The sequence below is a fragment of the Aplysia californica genome, unplaced genomic scaffold, assembly GCF_000002075.1.
Source record: "Aplysia californica isolate F4 #8 unplaced genomic scaffold, AplCal3.0 scaffold00473, whole genome shotgun sequence".
Taxonomy (NCBI): Eukaryota; Metazoa; Mollusca; class Gastropoda; order Aplysiida; family Aplysiidae; genus Aplysia; species Aplysia californica.
The window spans coordinates 305,809-323,961 of record NW_004797743.1 but is presented as its reverse complement, the minus strand read 5'-3'; the positions used below and the strand labels follow the sequence as shown (position 1 = coordinate 323,961).

Sequence of the window (18,153 nt, the reverse complement as noted above, 5' to 3'; positions counted from 1 at the left end):
TAGGACATAGGTGGCCATCTTAGGCAGGACTGGTGAAAATGAAGAAAGCAAATCATTTTCTTCTGAGATCGAAACTGGGGCTGATCTCAGATTTTAGACTGCTGTAGGGCTTATTCAAAAGGGTTTTTATTTTCTGTTGAAAAGGTTGGGGGTAAAAAGTTTTATTTTTTGTGTTTTGATCATTTTTTAATTTTTTTTGTGAGCTTTCTTTTTGTTGCTGATTTTGTGCTATGGTAACATTTATAACGAAATGTTATGTAAGTAAGAAGATGAAGACAGAGTGCCATGGTAAAATGGACACACAGATCGCCACCACTTTACAGATTAGGTAAACCTAACAGTGAAAGATCACCTCACTCATGATCTGTGCATGAGTTGTGGGCGGGGCTTATAAGTTATAGCAGATCACGGTTCCCCCACCAACTGTTGAAAATGTAAATTGTTAGGCCTACCCATTGGTCAACTTGGGTAAACATTCTTTGGAGGGACTAACAATAACGACAAGTGAAAGTATTAATGATGTCCCGTCCACAGCGTGAGGAGCTGATTCAAAATTTATGACAAAGTATTGGGCAATGAGTGACCACGCCTGGCCGCCTGAGGCAGATAAATTTGACAGTGGGTTTTTAAAAAAGGTGCCCCCCCCCCCAACCTTCTTTTTTCCTTTGTTCTTTTTTGTGTGTGTTGATTTGTGTTATCTATGAACAATCTCATGGGGCTCTTGTGACCTAGAGGTTTAAGGTGTTGGCCTCTCGTTCAAAGGTCCCGGGTTCGAATCTGGGCAGCGACCAAAAAATTTTCTTCTCTAAGATTGTCTCCATTCACCTCCTTTCTAGCTCTCTAGCAATCTTCTGTCGTCTGCTTTTGTCTCCTCTTTCTGCCCCCATCCCTCACCTCCTTTAAGAACAATCTCAGCAGTTCTCGTTCCTTAAATTTAGCCTGTACCAGTACCATCTGTACCTCCTCTTTCCCCCCCCCCCCCCCCCCCCCCCAAACAAAGTTGTACACACACACACATGCGCGCGCACACACACGTAAACTCATACACACACACACAAAGATGTCGATGATGAAACCAACCTCGCACCCCATAGTGACGTACTTACCCCATCACACTCAAAGCAGCAAAGTGGGCCCACCACGGCGCGGACAAAAGCCCAAAGCGCAATTTATATAAGTGCAATATCTTGGTAGTTGAGAATCTTTGGCATTTCGGCTCAGAATTGTGTGCAATGGCGTGTGTATAGCAAAAAATGTATTGATGCACGCAATGCGTGTGTACAGCACAAAATGTTTTGGTGCTCGCAATTGCGTGCTTATAGACACTCCCCAGATGCACTGTTTTGAGGACTAAACTACCATAATTTTTGCTGCAGAATACATATACGGCCACTTACTCAGTAAGACCCTTGCAAATCAAACCTGAAACCCCCTAGACTTTTTTTTTGAAGTCAGGGGGGCATGCCCCCTGAACCCCCCCATGTTGTTACAAACAAGTCAAGTATTGTTACGCCACTGATCCTATTGTGATAGTTTGAAATTTAATAGTTTGTATACAAATGTCCATATCTTATAACTAATAATCTGCAGAGGATATAGTAAAATCAAAATTTGTGTATTAAGTAGATAAAAATGAACAAGGAATAGTGCTTTAGAACTAATCTTGAGACGGGTCCATGAGTAAAATAACTGAAACTTCTACCAATCTACCGACACACACACACTCACATCCCCCCCCCAATTATTTTGAACCAAGCAAGATTCTAAAATGATTTTGTGAGGGTCAAATTTTTTGTCCAAATGATGGTGCTCCCAATCTTCCGTGTATGGTTACAGTCCGTACTTTTTGACAGTTCTGTATTTGCTGCTCCATCTGTAAAAATGTGCGATAGCATATGGCTACCGAAATTACGTAGCAAAGGGTCAGTGCTCGCCTTTGTATCGTCTTGCATAAGTTTAGGATATTTACGGTCAATTGTCTTGGCAGTTTAAGTATATGAAATTAATGTTTTAAGTTATTATAGACACCTGCCAGATGTCATATCATGTCTTTGGCAGTTATCCCACTATGCATTCATTTCGGGTTGGTCGGCAATACATTTTTACCTGCAGGTTGCTCAAAATCTGGCTAGCCATGATAGCGAACTTTTTGTGCTAATGTCCTCCTTTCTTTCTATCTTCGGATTGTTAGCGCGACTGGAAACTCTTCACTTTGATCAAGTAAAATAATGTGTAGGCTACTTTTAGACAGAAAATCACTTTCAGAAAGAACTTTCTTTGCAAATTTGTCTAGATCTAGAGAAATCGTCAGTGCTATGATTTAACGGGAGCTTATGCATTAAAACAAATAAAAAGTGATTCGAAGTGATGCTCTGCTGTTGGGACCTTTGACATTTAAAAAATGTGAGTATGGAGGAAAATTAGGGTGTATACGTATGGTAAAACTGTATTGTCAAGGTTCATGTCTGTCTCTGTTAATGGTGGGATATATGTTAATTTATAGTAGCAATGGCAAGGGGAACCTGCTCTTAAACATTGCTAGCAATGGAAAGATAAGTAGGTACAGAAATTAAGCAAGAAAAAAATTTGGTGAAAAAATAGATGTTATGGTTAGTTTGGCAATCTCTTCAGACAGACTCCCAAATGCCATTTTCAACCCTCTAAAAGCACTAAATTTCAATTTCTACGGGTGCTTTGTCCCCTGAGCCCCCCTCCAGGACACGATCCCTGGACGCTGATGGGGGCCTATATGGCCCCCAGACCCCTCACAGAATATTCCTTGTTTTTCAGCTTCAGCTGTTGGAAATACTGAAATCTTGCCATGTACCCAGGATAACATTACTGATTTTTTTAAATACCCACTGACTTTTATGGCTAGGAAAGGGGCGAGCCTCTCCCAGGAAACCCCCTTATAAATTTCACAGCGGCCGGGGGGGAGGGGGGGGGGGCGCGCTCTTAACCCAATATAAAAACATTGGTTTAACAGTCTACGGAAGACAGATCCAATAGTACAAAATTATTTTTTTTTAATTTCTAGAGTCATTGGTGGTAGAAGTTTTATGAAAGAATGTTTTTGAATGGACGTACACGGTGCTGAGCCCAAAAAAATAATTGAAAAAAAATCCAAACTGGCCGAAAAATGCAGATTTCTTCGAATTCATTATTTTGGCAAACGCCTGATTTCACCGTGATGCCTCGCATATTGTATTTTAATGTTTTGGCTAAATCTGAATGAAGATTACCTTGAGGTAGATTTCCATAGATGTATGCATACATTGTAGGCTTATTCACTTTTACTCATAATGATGAAGTAGTAGAATAACCATGATTACACAAGTAGGCTACACACATAAGATCGTCATGATGCAATATTATAGTTTGAGAGCATATTTTCATGGTATGGATGGGGGGGAGAAACATTATATCCTCCATGCTCAAATATCTATAAGTTATAAATCTGACTGACCTTTTTGTTGATTATGCACATTATCAATTTGAGTTTGTATAAATATAATCAAGCATTCAAACCTTTTTTTTCTATCTTTTGAAACACAAATAACTGTTGTTGTGACAGAATGGACACATGTCTATCATCATGCCTTGTTCATTTGTTTTTTGATTGAAATGTAAACAATTAGTTATTTGCTTTTATTAACTATTTATGGAGAATACAACTTAAATTAATTAGTTTTCAATTTCTTTGCCCCCAAATCATGTAAGTACCCGCTCATTCTGTTCATTGAAATAATCTGTTATAATATCTTAGTGTTTAGTATTTTGGCTCCGTTTCCCCTTCTTTATTCCCGCTCTCCATTATTTTAGGAATTTTGTTCCAAATACCCACAATTTCTGACATGTGCACAGCCATAACTTTTATATTTATTGACTGATTTTCAAAAATTAAAAAAACATCTTGCTAGAGAAATATTAATCTTTACACATCTGTGTTGTTTATAAGTTAGTAGATCTAGTACATATCTTTGAAAAAGCTGTTGAATTGAATTACTACCCATCTTGTCTGTTAGAAGTATATTTTTGCATATCCTCATTAATGTAAGTATTAATTTAGGGATAATAGATGCCATATGAACTTTTGGAGGAATTTTCACTTTAATTTACAAAACTTAATTCTCATTTTTTTCTGTTATTCTATAGTCTACTTCTGCTGTTTAAAGCTCAGTCTGTTATTTGATATGATAAATGCACATAAGGCTGCTGGATAATTTTTTCCTTGTCCAATCAAAGTTATGATATTGAAAGTCGTGTTAATGGAAAATATTTAAGTTGAAGAACTTCAAGTTGAAAGAAACGAAAGTATGTACTTTGCATTGTCATTGTGCTTCAGTTTTCCTACTTTGTAGGGACATTGTTTTCCAAAATTTGTAATTTATATGCTATTATTGAATATGTTAATCTGTATTTTTTAAACTTTAGATGCCGAGAGTCACTCGAAGAAGTTTGGCTGCAAAAGAGGAGTCTTCAACTCCAGAGCCAGCAGCCAAGTCAGGCCGTGGAAGGAGGTAGGTATTTGTGTGGTTGCCTAAAGGAAAAGATAGCATTTATTGTTCTCGTGAGAAAATTATTTAGTGTGATGAGTTGTCAGTTATCATTATGATTTTTACCAAAATTGACCCATATAATTGACTTCTATCTTGTTCCTTATTTCTAGATTTCTTGTTTCTTTTTCTACACTATTAGGAAAAGCTTGTGTGTATGTGTCACAGCTTGTAAGAGAATGATGTCTGGGTTTCACTTCATTTTTGTTTATTGTTGCACTGAATTTGTAGCCTTTAATTGTTTAAAAAAAAAGAAAAGAGAAATTCAGCCAATGTGTATCTTCAGTGCAGACATAGCTGGTTGTAGTTTCGGAAGCATATTTTATGCCCTAAGGCAGTTCGCTTGTCTTATTTAAAACTGTTGTGACAACTTGTTGTGTTTTGCAAGAGGGCCTGAATGGTAGACATCCTGCAAAGAATAAACAATCAGGTCATGAATGAGGTCTGATGTTCTGACCAGTTCATTAATGAACTGATTTTGAGTCACATATAAAATGGAAAAGAAGAGTTTGTTTGAATACAGGTGTTTGACTGAGAGATGCCGTTGGTGTGTCTTGTTACCTCACTCTATCATTCCTGTAGGTATTGCTTTTTACCATCACTTTATAACCATTATTGTGTTGGAACATTTCTCTTTTGCTGCTAAAATAAAAAGATCAAGATAACAAAACTGTAAACGGCTTGAAGTAAAACAAAAATAATGCAATAATTCTGGGTTGATAAGTTTTTAACACGTTACTGAATCAATGCTATGAATGTGGGTAAAATGTGATATTTTCCTCATTTTTGTAGGGGTGCCAAGAAAGAAGAGGCAGAAGATGTTCCAATAGGCGAGCCTCAAGAACTCCCTACAAAACGTGGGCGTCAAGCTGCAGCTGGTGAGTTTTGTGCAAGTCTTATCTTATAGTCAAAGATTTCCCTAAGGCAAGTGTCAGTGCTTTTTGTGTTCTGCTTCTCGTATGGCATTTTGTGTTTTCCTTTAATTTCCTGTACCTTCTTAAAAATCTTTCTGGGTGTCATGGTACTGCCAGAGATTTTCTTTTTGTACGAGGAATTTTGTGTGATGTCATGACAATACATTAGTGGTTTGGCTTAGTGTCTAAAGAGTTGGACAAGTCAGCTTTGAATATTACTTATAATTTTTTTAAACAGTTATTGTGAATACCCCCTGGGGCAGTGCCACTGACTGAAGTGTCTTTAGGCCATTCCCAAAGGGGGGACATTTCTTGTTCAAGCATAGTAGAATTGTATATGGGCTGACTCATGTCACGCCCATAACTGTGCCTGATCTACAACAGGGAACTGCTGCTTTTTCTTTCCTAATCCTTACTATTGTTATTTCCTATACTTCTTTTGTATGTTTGTCACTCTCTTGTGACCAGCTATTTTGGGGTGCCTTGATAGTCGAAGCAGACCTTGTGCTGTTGAAGCTAGAGAGGTGAGCAGTCTAAGTCTGATTCCCTGTAAAGACTTCTCTGTTTACACCCACCCCATGGCACTCATATGACCATATACAGTTGCGAGCGCCGTAAAACCCTCTACTATTAAAAAAAAAAAATAAAAAATTATTGTAACTTCAATTGTCAGGCGCTCATAAATGCAGTTTCTTTTAAATCTTGGTTTCTGATTCTAGTATTGCTTCCTTAATATATTTTATGTCTGATTTGAATGTTTTGAATAAATTTATGACAATACTGCATAGCTGCCACTTTCCTTCTCAATAGCGGAAACTCCGCTTCATCTAGCTTTTCTCCGCAACTTTCCTCCTTCCTCCGCTGGACCGCTCTTGGTTGCAAATTTCATACTTTTTTTTCCCCGCGAAAAACACCGAACCGGGAGAGAGACGAAAACGCGGCTTGCGCGTGTCCGCCCGTAGCTTTCTACTTCCGTTCTTCTAGGCCCAGCGCTAGTTTCACATTGTTTATTGTTGTGGAGCAACACAGTGTCGATCGGGCATCGGGACATTAGCGTGCCGAGTTGTCATTGAAATTGGCGGAAATTCGAGAGATATTGAAGCAGAATGCAAAAATAAAAGGAGCTGGAATGAGAAAGAAGCAGCCGGTGTGCGACTTGAAAAAGTTCATTAGAAAATTGAACTAGCCGTTTTCTGCTAAAGAAATCGTGGCCTGCGGCACTCCTGTACAATTGCGGTCCCGTTTGTTTACATTACGGCTATTGTGGCTGCTGTGGAAGTGAATGTAGATCTAGATCTAGATTAGATAGCCTAGGCTATAATTTTAATTCAGTTTAGATCTCTAAATAAGAAACACACTACAAGGGCACTAAGTGCAAACGGGACCGCAATTGTACATGAGTGCCTGCATTCTTGATGCGATAGTGCTCTGAGTCTACGTCTATGTGTACAAGTTTAAAGTGAAAGAAATCTTTTTATGAGACACCAGCTGGCAAAAAACACTGGATTTTTAGTCACCAAGTCCAAACTGTGTCAAATTGACTCGAATGCTTGTTAGTCAACTTACTGCCTTTCTGGGTTTTTTTTTGGTTTTTATTCAAATACATTTTAATTCAGTTGCCTATGGTTAACAATATGACAGTTTTCCCTTCCAAAACCGTAGGTTAGATTTTCCAGTATATATTGCCTCTGGATCTCGCTGATTTCGGAGAGTGCCTTCACGTGAATTTCCTCCTTTTAAAAAATTTCTGAGTGGCAGCTATGATACTAATGCAAGACTATTAGATTATGATATTAGTAAGGCTGGAAATATGATCGTTTCAAATTTATTTTGTCATGGTTATTAACAGTTTAATTTTTTATCATAAGATGTGATGTCATGAGAAGTGACCTAACGGCTGACTGTTTTATCAACTGAAATGATATGTGATGCCTCATAATTTTTGTATTGCTATTTCCTGTTGGAAGAGATATATGTTGGGCATTTTAGTATGTTTGAAGAAAATTTTGTTTGTTTTGCAGAAGCTGAAACGTCTGGCAGAGGCCGTTCAGGTGGTAGAGGCCGCTCTGCTGCCAAAGGAAAGAAGCAGGAAGAACCTGAACCAGATGATGTAGAGGAAGAAGAGGAGGAGGAGGAGGAAGAGGAGAAGAAGCCCCAGAGAGGAGGCAGGGGACGAGGAAGGGGAAAGGGAGGGAGAGGCAAAGGTGCACGAGGGGCGAGTAGAGGAGCAAGAGGAAAGGCAGCTGAAGCAGAGAATGAAGAGGAAGACGAGGACGAAGAGGAGGAAGTAGCTGAAGAGCCGAAAGCGAAGACAGGACGAGGTAGGGGTGGAAAGTCCAGTGTGTCACCGTCCCCACGAGTTGGAAAAAGAGGAGGCCGGGGTCAAGCAGTGGAAGAGGAGGAGAACAAGGAGAAAGAAGACAGTGCAGAAATCGGACAGGGAGAGGGAAAACTGGCAGAAGTAGAGAATGCTCCTGAAAATGTGGAGGAGGACAAAACGCCGAGTGGCAGAGGGCGCAGAGGAACTGCAGCGAAGAGTGCAGAGACACCGGCCTCGGGTGGCCGCAGGAGTGGACGCGGCCAACGATCAGCTGAGGCCACCCCAAAGTCAGTAACACCTGCCCGCTCCTCTCGTAGGGGTCGAGGGTCAGCTGCAGCTGAAGAGGAGGAAGCCTCAAAACCTGTGGAGGCGGATGAGATGGAGGCTACCAAAGCAGAGGAGCCTATGGAAGCAGAGACCGCCCCCCAAGCTGAGCAAAAGACTGATTCTGAGACTCAAGGCGAAGACAAAACAGACTCTAAGGATGTTGAAGCAGCAGAAGAGAAAGAGGAAAAAGAAGAAGAAAAGAAAGTAGAAGAAATGGATACAGAGGCACAACAATCTGAGGTTTGATTTGATTTTAAAAACCTTTCTTCTATGCATAACTATGAATGTTTGACTGGAATTACAGTTCTTTAAACATCCTGTGGTATGCTAAGAATGATTTTTTAGCTCAACTCTCTTGACTTTCCTCAAATCCTCTTTGGTGGCAGTGAAGATTAAGTGTGGTCATGTTATGGTATTCTTTTCTTCTTTTTTTTTCTTTTCTGGTTAACTGAAGATGGCATTATGGCTAGATTGCGATTACGTATTACTCCTTGGGTTTTTTAAAAGGTACTGTTCTTTGGCTGTCATTTCTGTTTGTTACATTTTTCTTAACATGGACAGATATTTCATACACGATGAGCAATTCTGTCATTGTCATGTTAGTGTTTTCCATAGAAAGTGGGTCAGTATTTGATTGTGTCGTGCTTTTAGATTTTATTTTCATGAAATACAGTAAAACATCTAGTCATCATGTGTGTCCTATTAATAAAGAAATGTGGTCGTTATAGCGAAGATAATTGTATACTTTTATGTCTGAAGTCAGGCATTATTATTTTGGGGGAGTCTAGTCGAACTGTTTTGCATTAAATCTTTCTCTGAAGATACTGTTTTTTGGCTGAATTATATGTACAGAGTTCTTAATGGCCTATTCAAATTACTATTAATATTGATGGAAATTCTAAAAAGAAACTAAGATATGTGTACAGTGTAAAGATATTATGTCTTAATGAAGTTGCTCAAAGAAGATGAGGAAAGTTGGAGATTTTCTTTAGAACCTTGGCAAGTTGTGAAAGGGGATGTGACTCATGTATTGTTATTTTGTAGGGTTAAGCATCAGAGTTTGTTCCCTGCCTTTGTTTTCTTGTTTTAAATTTAAAAATTGTGAAGTCCATGGGTCAGACAGAGTCAGCTCAGCCTTTAGGCAAATTGTGCTATGAATGTAAGACTTTGATATTTTCCCATTGCTCTTTATTTTTCTTTTCTCAGCAGTGTGCCCATTATCTCAGTTTCGGTATTTTTCTTATAATGCTTTCCTCCCTAAAATTAGAGTTGATCATCATAACAGGAAACCCAGTCCTCAATAATTTCCTTCATTCAAACTAACTCTTAATGTTGTTTTTCTGTAAGTAAAAGTGGTCACAGCTAAGAGGGCTTTTTGGGGTCCCTTGCATATTGTGATGAAAAGCCCTTGTAACAATGTATAACTTTTCACTGTGGGTGCTTGCTTATTTTTAACAGGTGCTTTATTTTTGTTTTTTTGCTTGTTGCTTTTGAATGACATTTTATGAAAGAGCTTATTCTAATCCCCCTTTTTGTCACTGTTACAGGAGCCCAAGGATGGACCAAGCCCAAGTAAGAAGCGTAAACTTGATGATGACGATGCTGATGAGGAAAATGTCACAAAACGCCAGAGAACTTCAGAGCCTGTCCAGGCTGAATCAGCACAGGAAGAAGCAGAGCTTCAGGACTTTGTGGTTGTTAATAAAGATGATGTGCCCGCTCCAGACAGCAAGGAGGTACTGAATACATCACTGTTAGTTTTGAGCAGGGATATTCAAATCCAGACTGGTTAGCTATGTTGGCCTGCTCACCATTTTCTGTTGACCTCTGTAGCATTATCTTAAAGGTGGAGATGACAAGAATTCTCACAAGATAGATCCAACACACAGAGTATCATCGAGTATTCTTTGCCTTTATTTATTATAGAAAAATAACTGCTGTTTAGTTCAAAATAACTAAAAAGACTACGCTTTTTTGAATTACAATCGAAACTGTCTGCGACGTCCACCCATTTTCAAGGAGGGAAGTGGTTTTCTTACATGGTTTCATTATAATGTAAAAAAAACAAAACTTTAGGAAGAAAATGAGAAGTGGCTTCTTGCACTGGTGATTGTCTTATACAGGGGGCTGGCTGTATTTGAAAGGTCAAAGGCACATTATTGTTCTTGAGTAGCCATTGAAACCAGATCTTTGGTTGGTTTTGAGGAACTTAAGGGGAATACACCTAGAGATGTCTTTCAAAATACTGTGTACGGGTTGTTTATTTTCAATAATTAGCCGTTGATATCGATGTGACCTTTGAGAAGGTGTTTGCCTGTTTATACCTCCTTGCAAAAGTGCTTTATCTGAGGGCTTTACTTATCAAGATATATCTGAAAAGCCGCCGCTTTCCTTAATGTACCATCGGCTGAGGAGTTGTATGATTTCCTTCCACACCTATAGGATGGCTCCTCGAAAGTTTCAGGGGTTCATATGTGGCCCTCACCTGATGAGACTGGATAGACACCACAAGTTAGAGCTTAGTTATAAAATCTTCCATCACTTATTAAATTTCAATAGTAAATGACATTTCCTCATTTGCATTCAGATTGTCCATAAAATTATACATGTATATAATGGATTGAACATATTCCAATTATTTCTTTCCGGAAATAAGTTTTGTCAATGTGTAAATTGTTCTCTTCAGTCCCAGCTGTTTGTCAGCTTTGAATGTGACTGTTTTCTAGTTGAAATGAGATGGATTAAAAAGATGCCTAGCACACACACTTTAGACTATTGCCATATTTCTCTAAAGTGATGAGTTCCATACCTCTTTTCCTTCATTTGCAGGTGACGGAGTTGGCTGCGAAAGCCACCCCTGTGAAAGAAGATCCCCCCGCAGCCCCTACAGAGTCCACAGAGCCAGTTGCGGAGAAGGCCATGCCCGCTCCAGTGGAGATCCCGGTGGTTGTGCCTCTAACGGAGGCCGAGCTAGCCAAACAGTACACAACTATCCATAGAGTGAGTGTGTTCAGCTTTCTTCTGTTACTGTTTAAGCTAGTTTGGCAATCAAACCTTCCCGAAATATCTGGAAGTTTCTGACTTAAAATTTCTGCCCATGAAGTCCAGAAATAGGTGAATGAATACTTCAGGATTTCTGTTTGAATTGATTGTATTTTTCTCCCAGTGTGTGTGTATGTGTTTGGGGGGGGGGGGGGTGTATTAATTATTAGGCTCGACATGCACTTGGACAAGATGTGACCTCTTGCATTGTAGAGCCATACAAAAGTGGTCGTCTTTGCTGTGATGTGCAAGTCAGTTTTTGCTTTGGTGTATGTTTCTATCTTCTCTCCTTGTCATTGCCTCTTTATCTGAGCGTAATACTCCTTCCAAAATGACCCACTTGTATCTAGCTATATAGTAGGGCTGGATTCTGCTCGGTTAATCGAAGGCTTGTAAAACAGCGGAAGTCTTGCGCTAGAGTCTTGCGAGCAGGCTTGTGGTTTGATTTGCCTCCCGCTTGCTACCGGAGGGAACTTCCGGTGAGTTGTGACTCGCGGACAGTCCTGCTGTACTGTGTCGTGACGTCGCAAACTCTCGTGGCTGTGCGCTCAGTACATATTATAGATTCTCTGGTTATTTGCGTTGAGAGGCTTGCACCAAAAGTGCAAGATCGGTTGTTGTTTTTTTCATAGTTCGGTTGTAAAAAACAAAAAGCTCTGTTCAATGCACTTAAAAATTAATATTGGATCGGCTATTCTAATGATGTTAAGGCCTGTTTATTTTTAATGTGCATGAGCCAAGCGCTTCATCGTCGCACGCAAAAGACCTCAGTTCGATTCCCGTATGGGGAGAAATTTTTACTGAGAACCTCCGTCTTTCTGCTGGGGCGTTGTTCCCTCTCAGCCCAGGTTGGCCCTGACATTGGGTTGAAGTAGGCCTAGCCCGTCTCCTAAATGTTCTGTATTATGTCACTGTGAGTGTAAAATAGGTTACATACATACGATACAAAAGCCAATCACAACGACCCCTGGAGTTTTCCATTTTAGGGTAATCTAAGTCAACTTATTCTTATTACTACCAGAAACCTAGGTCTCTGTTACTACAATACCACGCTCCCTCTCACTTATCCATTCGCTTAGCAGATCAACGGCGGGAAGTTAAAAATAACTTCAGCTCTCTACGCCTTGCACCAAAACAAGCCCTGCCTCTCCCTTCCTCCACGGTTCAAAGTTCACACAGCGAACAGTACTGACTTGCTGTTTGAACACATCGGACTGTCTTGTCGCCATCAAGACGGTCCTACGCCATCGAGCCCGTGCCGCTCGCTCGGTGTATCGAGACAGTACAAGTCAGCAGGTCAGGTTTGGAGCTTGTCCTGGGGCAAATCTCTAAGCCTAGCGCAAATCAGTACTATGTGAATTGTGAGGCCTGTGGCAGCGGACGGGACTTGAGGCTTGCGCAGGCCTCCGATTAATCGAGTAAACTACAGCGCCATGCCGCGCAGTGACTCTGTGTGCGAGATCTCTCACTCTCCCCCTCTCTCTCTTTCTGACATAAGTGGCTTCGCGGATAGCAAGTAGGGTGGGGATGATGAGGGGGCCTGACACGAGTGGCTTCGCGGATTGCTAGTTGCTGTGGACTTGAAGTTTAGACTAGACCAAGGAGGTTACAGTTTGCGCTAGACTCAACTTATCATGCTGGTGATTTGATTTGATGATTTGACCTAGTGATTTGAGGCTTGTGACTTGAACTAGGGGCTTGTGAGCACGAGCGGGTTTGCTACCGGGGTACTGCCCTACTATATAGTGAACTCACTCACACACAAAAAGACAGCAAGCAAATGTTTATTTCTGTAAGGACAAATGCAGGGAGAAGAGGCGGATTTTTATTAATTGACGGTTTTGAGATTTTGTCTATTGTTTTCTTGGCCCTGTTTTTGACTCGGGTAAAGTTAATTATTGTGTTAGCCACAATTTGCTTTGTGCAAAGGTTTTGTAGAACATTTAAAAGATGGGTCTGGTACTTTGAGGAGCAGCTTCTCAAATCAATAAATATTTGACAGAGCAGAGTGAATTATGGAGCAAAAATGTGTATCTTGTTTTCCATTTAAATCTTGGAAAGGATGAAAATTATATTCTTGGGAAAGCTTTAACTTTATACAACTTGAGTCCTTGAAGTTGTCACATGCCATGTTTGTGCTTTGTCTCCATATAGGATAGGGATGAGACGTCTTCTACCATGGTTGAAGTGGGAAGTGAAGCAGCCTCTGATATCACCGGTCTCTCTTCCCGTGGACTGGACATCAGCGATGCTGTGTCCATGGACTCCACCTCCATGGACCAACCACCTTCTGAAGCAACAGAGCCCCCTATGGATACCTCGGCCTCTTCCTCTCCCAAGGAAGCGGACCCTGTTGCTCCCCCACTTGTTACAGAAGTAGCAGCAGTCCCCCCTCCCACAGCCCAACAGAACAGCCTGCCTGCAGCAGCATCGGCCACTGCAGAAAGCACAACTCCAGTTCCGGCAGCAGCGACAGACACCTCGTCTTCGTCTTCAGTTGAACCCGCAGCTCCTCCAGTTGTTAATGACAATCAGCAGCAGCCTCCGCCTCCCTCAGCCAACTCGTCATCTGTCCCCTCAGCTCCTGCCCCTCCGGCTCCCTCCACAGAATCAAGCACACCATCAGCACTACTGGCGCCTAATCAGCTCATTCCAACACCTGCCGCCAAGCCAAACGGCACCATTCAGGTTAGTGTTAAAGCTTGTTTTGGTCATAGATATCTTGCTGGATGCCATTTGGTGTTACGAGGTGGGGCATATTTACTTGGAAAGATAAGATGCAGACCCAGTACACTTTTCCTTTTGCTGTGTGAAACCAAAGTATTTTATAGGAAAGTACAAATGCCTTTTATTGTCGCCTACATTACCTCATGACTGCATCTGAGTTGATTTTCAACTCTTGCGCTGAAGACATAAAAGTACTGTAAAAAATAGGTGACAATTAGGATAGAAGCCCATTTTAGTAGGGACAGCCTGAGATGGCAGAGTGGCGAAATTAAGTTTGCATCAGTGTTGATATAGTAAGTGAGATGTCAAATTCAGGTTTACATATTTTTTTGTATCTCAGGGAAAAAAGTTTTAGTTTTCTTCATTCTTATTTCCAATTGAAGGTAAAGAGTAGACAGGCTTAAAAAGAAATAATATATGAATAGTTGAATACAAAGAGCAGATTGATAAGACACTCTCCAAATGTTTGTGGAGCTTGCATCGGGTGTTGTCATTCTAACTTGCTATTTTACACGCTGCATGTTCGTATGAGTTGTGCACAATCTGCCTTTAAGGATAGTTGATATCATGAGAAAATCTGTGCATGTTGTTTATCTATATGCCCTTTCATAAGTAGATCAAGAAATTTGTTCCTTTCGAAATACGTTTCAGTTCTTGACATTTTCTATTTTTGCAGTTAATTTGCTCTAAAACTGAGTTGATTTTGGGACAGCATGTAACATTTTTTTCTCTTCACAGGGTTCAGGACAGGTCAATTCATCCCCATTAACAACGTCAACACCAGCAAAACCACCTCTTCTGGGCAGTAATCCTGACAAATATGTGCCGTCTTCGCCAGCCATCGACAAAAGAAAGTTCATCCAAAATCCTAGCTTCCCCATAGAAATGATGGATCCAGCATTCTGTTTCAGCGTGGTCACCTACAATATTCTAGCTGACTGCCATCTGAGAAGGTAAAATTTCATCTAACATAATCTTCAAGTTTGGATTTGAATTGTTTACTGTTTATATATCATTTGGCCCTTAAGGAATTGTTTAGCATGAAAACATATTTTCAGTGTAATTCTAATTTGTATTATAAATATGTAAAACAATCTCAATTTTTTTGAGTTAAGAAAAATTTTGCTTCCCTAAATCAGAAATTATGTTAACTCTGTTTATGCTTGGGCAAAAAACGTTCTTTTAAAAATACAGTCGAAATTGTCGAAGACAGCTATCCTTTGTGAAGGAGAAAAGTCGTCGTTTAAGACAGGCGGATGTCTTTGATGGTGTCATTTTGACAGAAAGAAATACGGGGGGGATTCATCATTTGATGGTTGTTCTGGTCAGGTGGCTATAAGAGCAAATTCGACTGATGTCTAAATTGTCCTTGTTTGTGACTTATAATGATCAAGCACCTCTTTTGGAGTTGTTTCAAGTGACAGTGTGGACTATTGTATAACATGAAAATGAAATATTCTTGATGTATATGGCCAAACTAAGAAAAATGCTTGTGTGCTGTATTTTGCTGTGCAAAATTTTTGACTTGGGTGTCCATTTGTGACATTTTTTGTCCCGTCATACATATGGTTGCTCCAATAAAACTGCTTTGTGGATAGTTGACGGGTGCTCTGGTGTGGTTTGCTCCTTTTTTACTGTCAAACTTCTATTGTCCTTATCTCTCTTCTCATTTCTTTGTTTCTTCTTACTCTCTTGTAACACCTCTTCAGCACTCATATGACCTAATCGTGTTGCAAGCGCCGTAGAACTCTTACTAAAACTAAACTGAAGAACACGGATGTCGATGTATGTCAATTGTCATCCTTTCATACATCTGTTCTTGATGGGTGCTTCAATAAGCACCTTTGGTCCTTCTTTTCTTTCCCTCTGTTGTCACTATCCACCGTCTTTTTCCCTGCACTAAATCTAAACAACTGTTATTGAGTCGACATATATTTCTCTTTGCTCCAACTAGATGGGACTACTCTTTTACGGAGCCGCAGTACTTGGACCAGACCTATAGGCACAACTTGATGATGAAGGAGCTGGACTACCTGGACGGGGACGTCGTGTGCCTGCAGGAGGTCAACCCTCTCTATTACACGCAGACACTCTACCCTGCCATGCTCAAGTGAGTGCATCTCGTGTTCGTCTTCGATGAGATGGGTCGCTTTCTGGATTTGTTTTTACTACCTATAAAGCGTATATTATGACTATTATATTGATGATATTGTGACTGATGTAAATATTTTGATTTAGTCTTTCTTACCCACTTACCCTCTGGAGTGGAGTTGTTCCGTGCCTCCCAAATCGCTATTGGGGTAGTAGTTCGCGATGTTTTATACTGAGCGCATGCCTGACGTTGCCGTGGTATGCATTTCCTTTAGGTTTAGGCAGAATGTCTGACTAGATATGACTGAAAATGAGACTATAAAGTGAAAGTAGAGTGGTGCTTTTAAAAAAAATTTTGAATGGGCGAAATCAACTCAGAAACTGTATGGGAATTTTGGAAGTAAGTAATACGAAATGGAGTTGAAACTCGGACATATCAAAGGAAACTTTGAAATAAACAGGACGAGTTGAAAGTTCAATTGGCGATCTACCCTTAATATCATATTTTTAAGTTGCTGGTCAAGATCATTATTTTTTTGATTTGACAAAATAGATGGGTAATGTATGAAAACCTGATAGTCATAACTATAATATGAGAATTAAATAACTTGCTCATACTGTACCAAAACTGGCTCGTTGGAATTAGTATTCTTTGCTTAACATTTTTATGTTTTGTCCAGCTTATTTCCCTGAGCTGAAACAGGATTCTAAGGCAGATTTTTTATTTTTAGAATGGTTTCTTCGCCATGCAAATTATAGATTAAGAAGATTACATTGTATAGTTCAAACAGGCTCTTAGGTGGGTGGGGTTCATGATACAGACTTCAACAAAAGTTAAGGACCACCTTGACAGACAGGCTTGATTTTTTTTAAATCCGGAAAAAAAAGACGGGAAGGTATGTTTCAAAATTTTTTGCTGTGAAAGTGTTGGTGGGTTACCGATGCGTACTGCAAAGCTTCCCATAGGTGCAAAACCACCACGTGCTGCACGCAAATCATCAGGGAATTTTAGTCACATTTGCTGTTTTTTATCGACTTGAGTGCGACACCGGGGACATTCCTCAGTTAATATTTCTAGTGCACGTCATAAACGGACGTACGGTCTCGAACTGTGCTCACTTTGGTGGCAATATAAGCTGCAGTTTGCTCAAAATCCAGTATCGCATCGACATACAACCAAGACGAAAGTTGGGAGACTTCGATGGTGCCAGAGCTATGGCATGGCTGCAGGATGGAGTTGGAGCCCGAGAAGTTGCCCAGTTGCCAGAGGGCTTGTCGTGTCACACTTAGTCATTGTCCGCCTGAAGCAGTGCCATCAAGCCACTGGATCCATCCAAGAGCGCCCACATGTAGGTCGACCCAAGAAGACCACTCAGTGTTTGCAAGTGGTCCTTAACTTTTGTTGAAGTCTATCTCATATTTTAGAAGCTGAACTGTTTGATATTCCAAAAGAGGGGTACATTTTTTTAAAACACGATAAAAAAAATTGTAGCTTTATCTTTGATTTTTTTACATTTTCCTTGTTATATATTACATTGTCTCTATTGTGCCCTTTTTCTTTTAGCCGGGGCTACGATGGTCACTTCATGAAGAGAACCAAAGACTTTTATGATGAGGGAGAGGCTACCTTTGTCAAGACGTCCAAATTTGATGTGGTGTCCTCAGAGGGTATTTCGTTGAAGGATCTTGCTTTCAAGGTATGTTTTTTTTTCAGGGAATGGAATTTGATTGTTAAAATATCTCTCTCTGTAAATTTCGAATTGTGTATGTGTTGGGGCGGGGGGGGAAGCATTTGTTCTATTTTCATATTTCAAAGGCTGTCTGCCAGAGAATGTGTATAAGGCTCTATTACATGATCAAAGCGAATTTCTGGCTTCATAGTCATCTTTCGTAAATGTAACTGAAACATTTGTTGGGTTTTTAAAAAATTTGCTCTTAATTTAAAAAAAATTTGTTATAGTTTTTGGTCTTTTTTGCATCGCAAAGTGGATATGATTTTGTGTGCAAATAAATGTGTGGTGTGTTTATTTTGTGGGTCTAATTGTGTGATCCTCTCTGTGCTCAAATTTTAGTTATCTGTTAGCATAAACAAACCATGGGTCCCTGATTAAATTCTTTCTTTGTCTTTTTTACAGCTTGAATGTTTAACAATTTTTTACCTTTTACAAAACTTTCT

At 40.0% G+C, this 18,153-nt stretch overlaps 1 protein-coding gene across 1 annotated transcript in view; it reads left to right on the top strand.

Moving 5' to 3' along the window:
- The window catches only part of LOC101847895 (actin cytoskeleton-regulatory complex protein pan1), a 34,701-nt gene that overhangs the window by 2,132 nt on the left and 14,416 nt on the right, over window positions 1-18,153 (top strand). Inside the window, exons 2-10 of the mRNA XM_035971631.1 lie at window positions 4,435-4,520; window positions 5,349-5,434; window positions 7,492-8,357; window positions 9,665-9,853; window positions 10,947-11,117; window positions 13,314-13,847; window positions 14,625-14,839; window positions 15,841-15,996; window positions 17,542-17,674. Of these exons, the coding sequence (XP_035827524.1) occupies window positions 4,435-4,520; window positions 5,349-5,434; window positions 7,492-8,357; window positions 9,665-9,853; window positions 10,947-11,117; window positions 13,314-13,847; window positions 14,625-14,839; window positions 15,841-15,996; window positions 17,542-17,674 (2,436 nt within the window). The remainder of the gene's footprint in view (window positions 1-4,434; window positions 4,521-5,348; window positions 5,435-7,491; window positions 8,358-9,664; window positions 9,854-10,946; window positions 11,118-13,313; window positions 13,848-14,624; window positions 14,840-15,840; window positions 15,997-17,541; window positions 17,675-18,153) is intronic.